We start from the raw sequence: 17,308 nt of genomic DNA on the forward strand, positions 1-17,308 counted from the left end.
TCCCATCTCATCTATCTGTCACACCAATATCCCATCTCATCTATCTATCACAGATATATCCCGTCTCGTCTGTCTATCGCAGATAAATCCCATCTCATCTTTCTATCGCAGATAAATCCCATCTCATCTATTTATCGCAAATAAATCCCATCTCACCAATCCTTCACAGATAAATCCCATCTCATCTATCTTTCACAGACATATCCCATCTCATCTATCGATCACAGATAAATCCCATCTCATCTATCGATCTCAAATAAATCCCATCTCACTATCTATGGGAGATAAATCCCAACTCATCTGTCTATGGCAGATAAATCCCATCTCATCTGTCTGTCATAGATAAATCCCATCTCATCTGTCTGTCACACATATGTCCCATCTCATCTATCATTCACAGATATATCCCATCTCATCTATCGATCACAGATAAATCCCATCTCATCTATCTATCGCAGCTATATGCCATTTCATCGATCGCAGATAAATCCCATCTCATCTATCTCTTACAGATAAATCCCATCTCATCTATCTCTTACAGATAAATCCCAACTCATCTATCTGTCACAAATATATCCCATCTCATCCATCTGTCAGAGATATATCCCATCTCATCTATCATTCACAGATATATCCCATCTCACCTGTCTGTCACAGATATATCCCATCTCATCAAACTTTCGCAGATAAATCCCATCTCATCATTCTGTCACAGATAAATCCCATCTCATCTTTCTGTCACAGATAAATCCCATCTCATCTATCAATCGCAGATATATCCCATTTCATCTATATATCGTAAATAAATCCCATCTCATCTATCGCAGATAAATCCCAACTCATCTTTCTATGGCAGATAAATCCCATCTCATCTTTCTTTCACCGATATATCCCATCTCATCTATCTTTCACAGATGTATCCCATCTCCTCTATCTGTCACAGATAAATCCGAGCTCATCTATCACAGATATATCCAATCTCATCTATCTATCACAGATAAATCCCATCTCATCTCTCACAGATAAATCCCATCTCATCGATCTATCGCAGATAAATCCCATCTCATTGATCTGTCGCAGAAAAATCCCATCTCATCTATCTCTCACAGATATATCCCATCTCATCCATTTCACACATATATCCAATCTCATCGATCTATCACAGATATGTCCAATCTCATATATCTATCACAGATATATCCCATCTCATCAAACTACCGCAGACAAATCCCGTCTCTTCTTTCTGTCACAGACATATCCCATGTCATCAATCTTTCACAGATATATCCCATATCATCTATCTTTCACAAATAAATCCGATCTCATCTATCTTTCACAGATAAATCCAATCTCATTTATCTCTCAGATATATCCCATCTCATCTGTCATTCACAGATATATCCCATCTCATCTATCGATCACAGAAATATTCCATCTCATCGATCTCTCACAGATTTATCCCATCTCATCTATCTATCGGAGATAAATCTCATCTCATCTCTCTATCGGAGATAAATCTCGTCTCATCTATCTGTCACACATATATCCTATCTCATCCATGATTCACAGATAAATCCCAACTCATCTGTCTATGGCAGATGAATCCCATCTCTTCTGTCTATCATAGATAAATCCCATCTCATCTGTCTGTCACACATATGTCCCATCTCATCTATCGTTCACACATATATCCCATCTCAACTATCAATCACAAATAAATCCCATCTCATCTATCTATCACAGATAAATCCCATCTCATCTCTCGATCACAGATAAATCCCATCACATATATCTGTCACAGATATATCCCATCTCATCTATCATTCACAGATATATCCCATCTCATCTATCATTCACAGATATATCCCATCTCATCTAACTATCACAGATATATTGCATCTCATCGATCTCTCGCAGATTTATCCCATCTCACCTCTCTCTATCGGAGATAAATCTCATCTCATCTATCTGTCACACATATATCCTATCTCATCCATGATTCACAGATAAATCCCATCTCATCTGTCTGTCACACATATGTCCCATCTCATCTATCGTTCACACATATATCCCATCTCAACTATCAATCACAAATAAATCCCATCTCATCTATCTATCACAGATATATCCCATCTCATCAAACTATCGCAGATAAATCCCATCTCATCGATCTGTCACAGATATATCCCATCTCATCAAACTCTCACAGATATATCCCATCTCATCTATCTGTCACACCAATATCCCATCTCATCTATCTATCACAGATATATCCCGTCTCGTCTGTCTATCGCAGATAAATCCCATCTCATCTTTCTATCGCAGATAAATCCCATCTCATCTATTTATCGCAAATAAATCCCATCTCACCAATCCTTCACAGATAAATCCCATCTCATCTATCTTTCACAGATATATCCCATCTCATCTATCGATCACAGATAAATCCCATCTCATCTATCGATCTCAAATAAATCCCATCTCACTATCTATGGGAGATAAATCCCAACTCATCTGTCTATGGCAGATAAATCCCATCTCATCTGTCTGTCATAGATAAATCCCATCTCATCTGTCTGTCACACATATGTCCCATCTCATCTATCATTCACAGATATATCCCATCTCATCTATCGATCACAGATAAATCCCATCTCATCTATCTATCGCAGCTATATGCCATTTCATCGATCGCAGATAAATCCCATCTCATCTATCTCTTACAGATAAATCCCATCTCATCTATCTCTTACAGATAAATCCCAACTCATCTATCTGTCACAAATATATCCCATCTCATCCATCTGTCAGAGATATATCCCATCTCATCTATCATTCACAGATATATCCCATCTCACCTGTCTGTCACAGATATATCCCATCTCATCAAACTTTCACAGATAAATCCCATCTCATCATTCTGTCACAGATAAATCCCATCTCATCTTTCTGTCACAGATAAATCCCATCTCATCTATCAATCGCAGATATATCCCATTTCATCTATATATCGTAAATAAATCCCATCTCATCTATCGCAGATAAATCCCAACTCATCTTTCTATGGCAGATAAATCCCATCTCATCTTTCTTTCACCGATATATCCCATCTCATCTATCTTTCACAGATGTATCCCATCTCCTCTATCTGTCACAGATAAATCCGAGCTCATCTATCACAGATATATCCAATCTCATCTATCTATCACAGATAAATCCCATCTCATCTCTCACAGATAAATCCCATCTCATCGATCTATCGCAGATAAATCCCATCTCATTGATCTGTCGCAGAAAAATCCCATCTCATCTATCTCTCACAGATATATCCCATCTCATCCATTTCACACATATATCCAATCTCATCGATCTATCACAGATATGTCCAATCTCATATATCTATCACAGATATATCCCATCTCATCAAACTACCGCAGACAAATCCCGTCTCTTCTTTCTGTCACAGACATATCCCATGTCATCAATCTTTCACAGATATATCCCATATCATCTATCTTTCACAGATAAATCCAATCTCATTTATCTCTCAGATATATCCCATCTCATCTGTCATTCACAGATATATCCCATCTCATCTATCGATCACAGAAATATTCCATCTCATCGATCTCTCACAGATTTATCCCATCTCATCTATCTATCGGAGATAAATCTCATCTCATCTCTCTATCGGAGATAAATCTCGTCTCATCTATCTGTTACACATATATCCTATCTCATCCATGATTCACTGATAAATCCAATCTCATCTATCTATCACAGATATATCCCATCTCATCCATGTCACACATATATCCCATCTCATCAAACTTTCGCAGATATATCCCATCTCATCATTCTGTCACAGATAAATCCCATCTCATCTATCTATCGCAGATATATCCCATTTCATCTATCCATCGCAAATAAATCCCATCTCATCTATCGCAGATAAATCCCAACTCATCTTTCCATGGCAGATAAATCCCATCTCATCTGTTTATCACAGAAAAATCCCATCTCATCTATCTTTCACAGAAATATCCCATCTCATCTATCTGTCACAGATAAATCCCATCTCATCTATGTCACACATATATCCCATCTCATCTATCTATCACAGATATATCCCATCTCATCAAACTACCCCAGACAAATCCGGTCTCTTCTTTCTGTCACAGACATATCCCATCTCATCAATCTTTCACAGATATATCCCATATCATCTATCTTTCACAGATAAATCCAATCTCACCAATCTTTCACAGATAAATCCAATCTCATTTATCTTTCAGATATATCCCATCTCATCTGTCATTCACAGACATATCCCATCTCATCTATCGATCACAGAAATATTCCATCTCATCTATCTCTCGCAGATTTATCCCATCTCATCTATCTATCGGAGATAAATCTCATCTCATATATCTGTCACACATACATCCTATCTCATCTATCATTCACAGATAAATCCAATCTCATCTATCTATCACAGATATATCCCAGCTCATCAAACTATCGCATGTATATCCCATCTCATCGATCTGTCACAGATATATCCCATCTCATCAAACTATCGCAGATATATCCCATCTCATCGATCTGTCACAGATATATCCCATCTCATCAAACTATCGCAGATAAATCCCATCTCATGTTTCTGTCACAGACATATCCCATCTCACCTATCTTTCACAGTTTTATCCCATCTCATCTATCTATGGCAGATAAATCCCATCTCATCTGTCTATCACAGATAAATCCCATCTCATCTATCTGTCACAGATATATCCCATCTCATCGATCACAGAAATATCCAATCTCATCTATCTATCGCAGATATACCTATCTCATCTATCGCAGATAAATCCCATTGTCATCGATCTGTCACAGATAAATCCCATCTCATCTGTCAATCACAAATAAATCCCATCTCATCTGTTGCAGATTAATCCCAACTCATCTATCTTTGGCACATAAATCCCATCTCATCTGTCTCTCAGATAAATCCCATCTCATCTATCAATCACAAATAAATCCCATCTCATCTATCGATCACAGATATATCCCATCTCATCGATCTTTCACAGATATATCCCAACTCATCTATCTGTCACACATATATCCTTTCTCATCTATCTTTCACAGATAAATCCAATCTCATCTATCTATCACAGATATATCCCATCTCATCAAACTATCGCAGATAAATCCCATCTCATCATTCTGTCACAGATAAATCCCATCTCATCTGTCTCTCACAGATATATCCCATATCGTCTGTCTTTCACAGATAAATCCCATCTCATCTATCGCAGATAAATCCCAACTCATCTTTCTCTGGCAGATAACTCCCATCTCATCTGTCTGCCACAGATATATCCCATCTCATCTTCTATCGTCGTTAAATCTCATCTCATCTCTCTGTCATAGATACTTCTCATCTCATCTGTCTGTCACAGATATATCCCATCTCATCTATCTGGCATCGATAAATCCCATCTCATCTATCTATCACAGATATAGCCCCTCTCATCTGTCTGTCACAGAAAAATCCCATCTCATCTATCCTTCACAGATAAATCTCATCTCCTCTTTCTGTCACAGACATATCCCATCTCACCTATCTTTCACAGATATATCCCATCTCATCTGTCTATCGTCGTTAAATCTCATCTCATCTATAATTCACAGATAAATCCAATCTCATCTATCTTTGGCAGATAAATTCCATCTCATCTATCGATCGCAGATGGTTCCCATTTCATCTATCTTTCACAGATAAATCCCATCTCATCTATGTGTCGCAGATAAATCCCATCTCATCTATCTATCGCAGATGTATTCCATTTCATATGTATTTCACAGATAAATCCCATCTCATCTATGTGTCGCAGATAAATCCCATCTCATCTCTCAATGGCAGATAAATCCCATCTCATCTGTTGATCACAGATATATCCCATCTCATCTGTCATTCACAGATATATCCCATTATCATCTATCGATCACAGAAATATTCCATCTCATCGATCTCTCGCAGATTTATCCCATCTCATCTATCTATCGGAGATAAATCTCGTCTCATCTCTCTATCGGAGATAAATCTTGTCTCATCTATCTGTCACACATATATCCTATCTCATCCATGATTCACAGATAAATCCAATCTCATCTATCTATCACAGATATATCCCATCTCATCCATGTCACACATATATCCCATCTAATCAAACTTTCGCAGATATATCCCATCTCATCATTCTGTCACAGATAAATCCCATCTCATCTTTCTGTCACAGATAAATCCCATCTCATCTATCTATCGCAGATATATCCCATTTCATCTATCCATCGCAAATAAATCCCATCTCATCTATCGCAGATAAATCCCAACTCATCTTTCTATGGCAGATAAATCCCATCTCATCTGTTTATCACAGAAAAATCCCATCTCATCTATCTTTCACAGAAATATCCCATCTCATCTATCTGTCACAGATAAATCCCATCTCATCTCTCGCAGATAAATCCCATCTCATCGATCTATCGCAGATAAATCCCATCTCATTGATCTGTCGCAGAAAAATCCCATCTCATCTATCTCTCACAGATATATCCCATCTCATCCATGTCACACATATATCCCATCTCATCAAACTTTCGCAGATTTATCCCATCTCATCTATCTATCGGAGATAAATCTCGTCTCATCTCTCTATCGGAGATAAATCTTGTCTCATCAATCTGTCACACATATATCCTATCTCATCCATGATTCACAGATAAATCCAATCTCATCTATCTATCACAGATATATCCCATCTCATCCATGTCACACATATATCCCATCTCATCAACCTTTCGCAGATATATCCCATCTCATCATTCTGTCACAGATAAATCCCATCTCATCTTTCTGTCACAGATAAATCCCATCTCATCTATCTATCGCAGATATATCCCATTTCATCTATCCATCGCAAATAAATCCCATCTCATCTATCGCAGATAAATCCCAACTCATCTTTCTATGGCAGATAAATCCCATCTCATCTGTTTATCACAGAAAAATCCCATCTCATCTATCTTTCACAGAAATATCCCATCTCATCTATCTGTCACAGATAAATCCCATCTCATCTATCCATTACAGATAAATCCCATCTCATCTCTCGCAGATAAATCCCATCTCATCGATCTATCGCAGATAAATCCCATCTCATTGATCTGTCGCAGAAAAATCCCATCTCATCTATCTCTCACAGATATATCCCATCTCATCCATGTCACACATATATCCCATCTCATCAAACTTTCGCAGATATATCCCATCTCATCATTCTGTCACAAATATATCCCATCTCATCTATCTGTCACAGATAAATCCCATCTCATCCATGTCACACATATATCCCATCTCATCAAACTTTCGCAGATATATCCCATCTCATCATTCTGTCACAGATAAATCCCATCTCATCTTTCTGTCACAGATAAATCCCATCTCATCTATCTATCGCAGATATATCCCATTTCATCTATCCATCGCAAATAAATCCCATCTCATCTATCGCAGATAAATCCCAACTCATCTTTCTATGGCAGATAAATCCCATCTCATCTGTTTATCACAGAAATATCCCATCTCATCTATCTTTCACAGAAATATCCCATCTCATCTATCTGTCACAGATAAATCCCATCTCATCTATCCATCACAGATAAATCCCATCTCATCTCTCGCAGATAAATCCCATCTCATCGATCTATCGCAGATAAATCCCATCTCATTGATCTGTCGCAGAAAAATCCCATCTCATCTATCTCTCACAGATATATCCCATCTCATCCATGTCACACATATATCCCATCTCATCAAACTTTCGCAGATATATCCCATCTCATCATTCTGTCACAAATATATCCCATCTCATCTATCTGTCACAGATAAGTCCCATCTCATCCATGTCACACATATATCCCATCTCATCGATCTATCACAGATATGTCCAATCTCATATATCTATCACAGATATATCCCATCTCATCAAACTACCGCAGACAAATCCCGTCTCTTCTTTCTGTCACAGACATATCCCATCTCATCAATCTTTCACAGATATATCCCATATCATCTATCTTTCACAAATAAATCCGATCTCATCTATCTATCGCAGATATATCCCATTTCATCTATCCATCGCAAATAAATCCCATCTCATCTATCGCAGATAAATCCCAACTCATCTTTCTATGGCAGATAAATCCCATCTCATCTGTTTATCACAGAAAAATCCCATCTCATCTATCTTTCACAGAAATATCCCATCTCATCTATCTGTCACAGATAAATCCCATCTCATCTCTCGCAGATAAATCCCGTCTCTTCTTTCTGTCACAGACATATCCCATCTCATCAATCTTTCACAGATATATCCCATATCATCTATCTTTCACAAATAAATCCGATCTCATCTATCTATCGCAGATATATCCCATTTCATCTATCCATCGCAAATAAATCCCATCTCATCTATCGCAGATAAATCCCAACTCATCTTTCTATGGCAGATAAATCCCATCTCATCTGTTTATCACAGAAAAATCCCATCTCATCTATCTTTCACAGAAATATCCCATCTCATCTATCTGTCACAGATAAATCCCATCTCATCTCTCGCAGATAAATCCCGTCTCTTCTTTCTGTCACAGACATATCCCATCTCATCAATCTTTCACAGATATATCCCATCTCATCTATCGATCACAGAAATATTCCATCTCATCGATCTCTCACAGATTTATCCCATCTCATCTATCTATCGGAGATAAATCTCATCTCATCTCTCTATCGGAGATAAATCTCGTCTCATCTATCTGTCACACATATATCCTATCTCATCCATGATTCACTGATAAATCCAATCTCATCTATCTATCACAGATATATCCCATCTCATCCATGTCACACATATATCCCATCTCATCATTCTGTCACAGATAAATCCCATCTCATCTTTCTGTCACAGATAAATCCCATCTCATCTATCTATCGCAGATATATCCCATTTCATCTATCCATCGCAAATAAATCCCATCTCATCTATCGCAGATAAATCCCAACTCATCTTTCTATGGCAGATAAATCCCATCTCATCTGTTTATCACAGAAAAATCCCATCTCATCTATCTTTCACAGAAATATCCCATCTCATCTATCTGTCACAGATAAATCCCATCTCATCTATGTCACACTTATATCCCATCTCATCTATCTATCACAGATATATCCCATCTCATCAAACTACCCCAGACAAATCCCGTCTCTTCTTTCTGTCACAGACCTATCCCATCTCATCAATCTTTCACAGATATATCCCATATCATCTATCTTTCACAGATAAATCCGATCTCACCTATCTTTCACAGATAAATCCAATCTCATTTATCTCTCAGATATATCCCATCTCATCTGTCATTCACAGATATATCCCATCTCATCTATCGATCACAGAAATATTCCATCTCATCGATCTCTCGCAGATTTATCCCATCTCATCTATCTATCGGAGATAAATCTCATCTCATCTATCTGTCACACATACATCCTATCTCATCTATCATTCACAGATAAATCCAATCTCATCTATCTATCACAGATATATCACAGCTCATCAAACTATCGCATGTAAATTCCATCTCATCGATCTGCCACAGATATATCCCATCTCATCAAACTATCGCAGATAAATCCCATCTCAACTATCTCTCACAGATATATCCCATCTCATCTGTCTTTCACAGAAAAATCCCATCTCATCTATCCTTCACAGATAAATCCCATCTCATGTTTCTGTCACAGACATATCCCATCTCACCTATCTTTCAGTTTTATACCATCTCATCTATCTATGGCAGATAAATCCCATCTCATCTGTCTATCACAGATAAATCACATCTCATCTATCTGTCACAGATATATCCCATCTCATCGATCACAGAAATATCCAATCTCATCTATCTATCGCAGATATACCTATCTCATCTATCGCAGATAAATCCCATTCTCATCGATCTGTCACAGATAAATCCCATCTCATCTGTCAATCACAAATAAATCCCATCTCATCTGTCGCAGATTAATCCCAACTCAACTATCTTTGGCACATAAATCCCATCTCATCTGTCTCTCAGATAAATCCCATTTCATCTATCAATCACAAATAAATCCCATCTCATCTATCTGTCACACATATATCCTTTCTCCTCTATCTTTCACAGATAAATCCAATCTCATCTATCTCTCACACATATATCCCATCTCATCAAACTATCGCAGATAAATCCCATCTCATCATTCTGTCACAGATAAATCCCATCTCATCTGTCTCTCACAGATATATCCCATATCGTCTGTCTTTCACAGATAAATCCAATCTCATCTATCGCAGATAAATCCCAACTCATCTTTCTCTGGCAGATAACTCCCATCTCATCTCTCTGCCACAGATATATCCCATCTCATCTTCTATCGTCGTTAAATCTCATCTCATCTCTCTGTCATAGATACTTCTCATCTCATCTGTCTGTCACAGATATATCCCATCTCATCTATCTGGCATCGATAAATCCCATCTCATCTATCTATCACAGATATAGCCCCTCTCATCTGTCTGTCACAGAAAAATCCCATCTCATCTATCCTTCACAGATAAATCTCATCTCATCTTTCTGTCACAGACATATCCCATCTCACCTATCTTTCACAGATATATCCCATCTCATCTGTCTATCGTCGTTAAATCTCATCTCATCTATAATTCACAGATAAATCCAATCTCATCTATCTTTGGCAGATAAATTCCATCTTATCTATCGATCGCAGATGGTTCCCATTTCATCTATCTTTCACAGATAAATCCCATCTCATCTATGTGTCGCAGATAAATCCAATCTCATCTATCTATCGCAGATGTATTCCATTTCATATGTCTTTCACAGATAAATCCCATCTCATCTATGTGTCGCAGATAAATCCCATCTCATCTCTCAATGGCAGATAAATCCCATCTCATCTGTTGATCACAGATATATCCCATTTCATCGATCTTTCACAGATGTATCCCATCTCATCTATCTATCACAGATGTATCCTATCTCATCTGTCTGCCACAGAGAAATCCCATCTCATCTATCTCTCGTAGTTAAATCTCATCTCATCTATCTATCATAGATAATTCTCATCTCATCTGTTTGTCCCAGATGTATCCCATCTCATCTATCCATCACAGATATTGTTGTTGGCCGGGTTCTGTAGTGAGGACGAACGTCAGACGGAGCAGTTGGGCCATCTCCTTCCGAACACCGGAATTGAAAGGTCGTCACCCAGGATAACTCCGGTGTCAACGGGTCACTTCAAGGACCGTGGTCGCCAATATTTTGAGACTTCCGTCTGCCGAATTCAAACGATTGCACCCCCGGCCCTGAGGCTGTCTCCGAGCATACCTGCTCCCTATGAACGCGGGGAGTGCCCTTCCAGGCTACAACCCCATATATGCCCACGTGGCATCTCGGTGCTTTGGTTAGTGCATCCAGAGTTTTTTTTTTTCCAGTGCCGGATTTACAATAGACCATGGTGCAAATGTTGCAGCTGAACCAGGGCCACAAAAAGGGGGCCCCACAATAAATGAAAAAAAAAATACATATTCAAGAATTTTTTTTTTTTACACTTTTTTATGCAATGTAATACTGATGCTGTAGCGTTTCCTGTAAATAAACCTTACTGTAAGTTTTGTTTCCTTCGAAAAATAAAATTTCATTTTACGGTTTGGTGTTATTATTTTGGATTGCATATACATGGGGGTACCATAATCTTTTTCGTGCTTAGGGCCTCTAAAGGTCTTAATCCAGCCCTGCACCTTATTTAACCCTTTCGAGAACTGTACATTTTTTCAGACCCTTTGGACTATTTAAGACCACTGGGCACTTTACAAGTCTTTGGATACTTTAGATCCCTTTTGTCCTTTCGCCTTTCGACCCCTTTAGACCCTTCAGGCCCTTTTTGACACTTTAAACATTTCAGCACGTTCGACCCTTTGTGCCACTGAGATCCCTTCGACACGTCAAACCTTTTGTCCCCTTTTGACCTTTTAAGACACTAAGCCACTTTCGACCCCTAAGAAAATTGAAAAAAACAATTGCTCCAAAAATCGTTGTTGACAAACTTTTTCATGCACCATTATCAGCACATCACAAGTTGCAATGACTAATCAAAACTAATATCCCAACGCGAAACTGAAACGTCTGATCTGTGGATCATCTGATAGGAAACCAGAATGAAATGCTGTGAGATATACTGAATGAAAACTTTCGAAAGCAAAGCTATGGGGAGGATAGAGAATGGGGCCAGTTGTGGAATCAAGAAGTGATGTGGAGAGGGATAGTTGCCTGTCGGTCATCGGTTGGCATGGAGAGAACTTCGGTGATCCAAAACATGCCTAAATCCGTTTCCCAGCCAAACCTTTGTCAAATCCCCCTCACTCCCAAGCAGTACTTTGGAGGTACAACAAGCATGGATTGGAAATCCTCACTGGTAGAATGGAACGAGGTTGTTGAGGTTGCCATCTCCACCCACACTGCGATATCTGCACGTTGAATTCCCATTTCTATCAATATACACTCATTTGCGGCGAGACGTCAATGAGCCCGTCAGTATGGTGTGCTCTGCCAGTGCAGGTGTATCTTAGCTTCCTAAAAGCTTTTATTGTAGTTTCAGTCTATACATGGATTATTTGGAAGAGATATGGTCGGTTTGGGGGGAGGGGCTGCACCCCCCCCCCGCATCCCCCCTCCCCAATCCCACATCCGATCAATCGTTGTGCTCAGTCGTCGTGTAACCAAATTCATGGATTCTCAAGGTGGGAAAACTCTTGTCTTGGTGTTCAGACTGCTGTGCATGTTTGTTAAACTCTGCCAGCAGTGTTCGATTATCCTTTTTCCAAAAGGAATTCCGACGAGGAAAGATTGGTGTCCAGAACTGGTGTTGATTAGACTTTGTGAAATTCCTTGTGAACTTTGCACCTTCTACCAGCATTGATCCCAGTTTGTGCTTGAGAGAGGTACCTCCATGAATTCCTGATGTTCATTGATTGAGGGATGGGATCAAAGCAGTGCTCAATGGTGAGCTGTGTGGTTTTTAATGTGTTTTCAAACATGTCACTTTGTTTATTTCTGATTTATGCAACAGAAAACAGAAACTTTATAGTCAATGACACTGTCGTGTTTCTGCCATACAGGTCAAGCAAATGTCACAACAAATGAAAGTGAACAACGAACGAATCAATGTGATGACATTGAAAAATGAAGGACTTTCAGAGAGTCTAATAAACGTTGTGAGCAAGCTGTCAGACATGGCACGTCAGCTTCAGCAGCAGCGCCAACAGCATGAGGAGGAGCGACAACAGCATGAAGAGGAGCAACAACAGCATGAGGAGGAGCGGCAGAGGCAGCAACAGAATCACGTTGAGAACTGCCAACAAGTAAGCAATCATTATTATGCATGTGCGGCTGCAGATGACGAGGGTGAAGATCATGTTCACATCCACATGTTCTGATGGGTTTTAAATTTTAACACCTTGCAGGTGATGCTTGTCATGAGACATTTACAAATGAAGTTTACTTCTGTGGAGAAGTGATGCTTGAAAATATTGCACGAAATGAAATGTTGAGCTTGCCACATTTTGGTGTGCTCCATTTATTATGTCTGTGAAACTTCCCTGACATGAACGACATTTAAACAACTTTGATAGTATTTTCTATCATTTCCCAAAGACTATTTTTGTTGCTTTTCATAAGTTTCAGATTCTTTATGATTTTCTACTGTCGATGTGTGGGTGTTTTTGTCTGATTTAAAGCCATTTAATTCAAGGCTGTAAGGCAACAAAAGGTGAAAATTTTAAAAGGTGGTTTGGACTTTTTTTTATCAGATGTAGATATGTATATATATATATATATATATATATATATATATATATATATATATATATATATATATATATATATATATATATATATGTATATATAGAAATATATGAGTACCAGTATACTGGGCCGGTGTATACCCCGGTTAAAATAGGTGTACCATATCCCTGTGTCGTAAGAGGCGACCAGGGTTGCGTCAGGAATGGCATCCGGCGTAAAACATGTGCCAAATCACTATGCGTATCATACGGATGATCCGCTGTGGCGACCCCGAACGGGAGCAGCCAAAAGAAGAAGAAGAAGATACATATATATATATATATATATATATATATATATATATATATATATATATATATATATATATATATATATATATATATATGTTGCATACATACCTTCAATAATGTGTGTCTCCATCACTCTAAAACCATGAAACTGAGCAGCCTGAAACTTTGCATGCAAAGCAAGGGAACACCAAGGAAGTGTTGGAGTGAAAATTGTGTGTTTGGGTTAATTTGGTTAAAACACCCCTTTTGAAGATAATTAGCTGCCTTATTTAGTTACATCCTTTATCATGCTCTTCTTCGGACACCTTACTCCATCACCGGGGTCTTGATTCCCCATTTTTTGGCCTGCTCAACAATGCTTTCACTTGGAACAGGCCGAAATGATTTCTTCACGATAATATTTGTTCTTCACTTTCCTCACTCATATCTTCGAATGCCTGATCATCATCCCAACAAATTGCTCGACACATTGCAATGCTGATAAACGCCTGAAGTCGCCGGCGTTTGAGGCTTTATTTCATTTCCCACACATGTCATAACCTCGAGGATCTCTGAAACGAATGCATATTGCAACATTTAAGTTCCAGAATTGAACTTAGCAGCAGTTCCCACTGTTGAGATTGTGTTTCTTTGTCCAATTTGGACATATTTGACATTTCGTCTCCTAAATTCACGACGTAAATTCCGGGTGTTTGGTGGGAGATGACTCCTCTGCTCCACCTCGTGGCCGTTTATCGCCACCGATACCCGGCCCAGTAACAATTGGTGTCAGGAGTGGGATTCGAACCCCTCCGCCTCCACAAAATTAACGGGATTCGGATCAGGGTGTTGGGAGCAAACCCCCCTGTTTCCCCCAAATTGCTAGCGGGTAAAATTTATTTCTCAATACGCAACATGGCAAGCCAAGATGAGCTGGCTCAGGTGGATTTAGGTGTAAGTTTAGAGGAACCAGTGGCCCAGGACACCCCCATGCAAGAAGACATGCCCCCGCAACCAAACTCAGAGGTGGTGATGGGTGCGGGGGCGGCGGCTAATAACCCCACCCCCCCTCCACCCTACATCAAGTGTCCCTCCCGACCCCGGTGGATCCGTGCCTGAACGAAGCGAATCGGCTTCGTCAGGGACATTTGACATGGGCCAGTTAATGGCAATGCTGGCGCAGATGCAAATCCGCACGGATGCAAACATGCAAGGAATGCAAAAAGAAATGAATGCGAATGCGCAACGAAAGCAAAGCCAAATGGATGACATGAAGGGGGATTTGGAGTGCAAAATTGATGCGAGCGCACAAAGCATGAAGGGGGATTTGGAGCGTAAAATGGATGCGAGCGAGCAAAGCATGAAGGGGGATCTGGAACGCAAAATGGATGAGGGCAGGGGTGAAATGCAGTGCATGGGGTTAAGCCTGCAGGCGAGCTTGGACGAGGTGAAAGGTGAGATGCGGACCATGGAACAAAACACGGTGGAGGAGATCGGCATGATACGCGGGGAGATGACCAAGCTACAAGGGAGTGTAAAAGATGTTTGGTCCGCAATGGAGGCGCGAAAGGAGGAAGTGACGGACAAAATAACTACGGTTGGACGAGAGGTAGACAAACTCGGACAGGGGGTGAAAGAAGTAAATAAAGAACAAGCGCAATTAAAGAAAGAGATGGAAATAAATGTGACGGCAATAGAAGGACTGAGACAAGGCCAGCATGAGGTAAGGGGAGAATTAGAGGCCGTACAAGAAGGGTGTAGGGCGAGACACGAAGAGATTACGGAAATAGTTGGAGATTGGGACAAAGAGTAGAGACAGAGACGTGGGAACTGGGAGAACGTTTAGAAAAACACGTGGATGAACAAGGAGGAATTTGTAGAGACACAAGGGGAAATAGAGCAGGTAAGGGACAAACTGAATAAAATAAAAGACGAGCAGGCACGAATGGAGGGGAAGGAAAGGGAAATTAAAACGGAGCTAGTGGAATGTATCGAAACGTGATGCAAGAAGCAGGATGGCCTCCTTAAGGAACAGAAGGAGAAAATACGCTCACTCGAAGCAGATCGCGACCAGGTGAGTCCGGTGTCACCAAACGAGATAGGACGGTCCCGTGGTACGAGCGGGTATATACCGAGTTTTGGGGGAGGGCAGAGGCCACGGAGTCTCTTGGCCTAATACGGCCCCCCAGTATGATTGAACCAGAATGTGTGCGGAATGCGAGGGGGATGGCATGGGGGAGTACACAAGATGGTGCAGGGCACGCAACGACCCAGACGTGGATGACAAACAGCCCGGGTGAATGGCTCGGGCTCTGCGGTGGTCCGGCCCTCCATTTGTCCCTCTGGGACTGGTGAGTGGGGTTCGGAACCCGGGAGGCCGGACGGTGCCACTGGCTCCGTAGGACGGAAAGACCGACCTGACGGCGTATTTGGCCCAGGTTGACCACGTGGCCAGGGGTAATGACTGGAGCGTGGAGGAGAGCGGGATCCAGCTTGTGCCGGCGCTGCGCAGTGCAGTGGCCGAGGTCCTCACCACGATGTCCCCGGGAGGGATAACATTGGCAGGCCTCCGTTCGGCCCAAAATAACCGATTTGAAGTGTAACAGCAGAGCGAGCTTGTTAAAGCTCAGCTCAGGTGGCATAAGCGTCAGCCCCACGAAAAGATGGGGGATTTGGCATACGACATTCGCCGCGCGGTGGGGATCGCGCATGCAAATATGGCACCACTCTACCAGGAAGACCTTGCCCTGGACTATTTTATCCAGGCTTTTGTGGGCACCGACACCGGGGCCCTGCTGACAACATTTCGACCAGAAAACCTCCAGAAGGCGGCCGACTCTGCCGACTGGTGGGAGGCAGCAAAGCCGCCGGCTAGAGGATCCGACCGACATGCGATAGCTGTCCGGCAGGTAGGCTCTGTGGACAACCGTGCACCGGAAGCTGGGGCTGGTCTTGGTTCCCGAGCGGAGCTGGAGGTAATGGTCCGGGACATGGTTGACTGCCGGTTAGCGGGGTCTGGGCCATGGCAGGCTGCTCACAGGCGGACACGTGAT

At 40.7% G+C, this 17,308-nt stretch overlaps 1 protein-coding gene across 1 annotated transcript in view; it reads left to right on the top strand.

Annotated features, from left to right (window-relative positions):
• The window catches only part of LOC147033424 (uncharacterized), a 38,830-nt gene that overhangs the window by 7,917 nt on the left and 13,605 nt on the right, over positions 1-17,308 (top strand). Inside the window, exon 3 of the mRNA XM_085859315.1 lies at positions 13,302-13,544. Coding sequence (XP_085715441.1) covers positions 13,302-13,544 — 243 coding nt within the window. The remainder of the gene's footprint in view (positions 1-13,301; positions 13,545-17,308) is intronic.

The sequence above is a fragment of the Eptatretus burgeri genome, chromosome 2, assembly GCF_056783735.1.
Source record: "Eptatretus burgeri isolate ZD-2024b chromosome 2, Ebu_testis_v1, whole genome shotgun sequence".
Classification (NCBI taxonomy): Eukaryota; Metazoa; Chordata; class Myxini; order Myxiniformes; family Myxinidae; genus Eptatretus; species Eptatretus burgeri.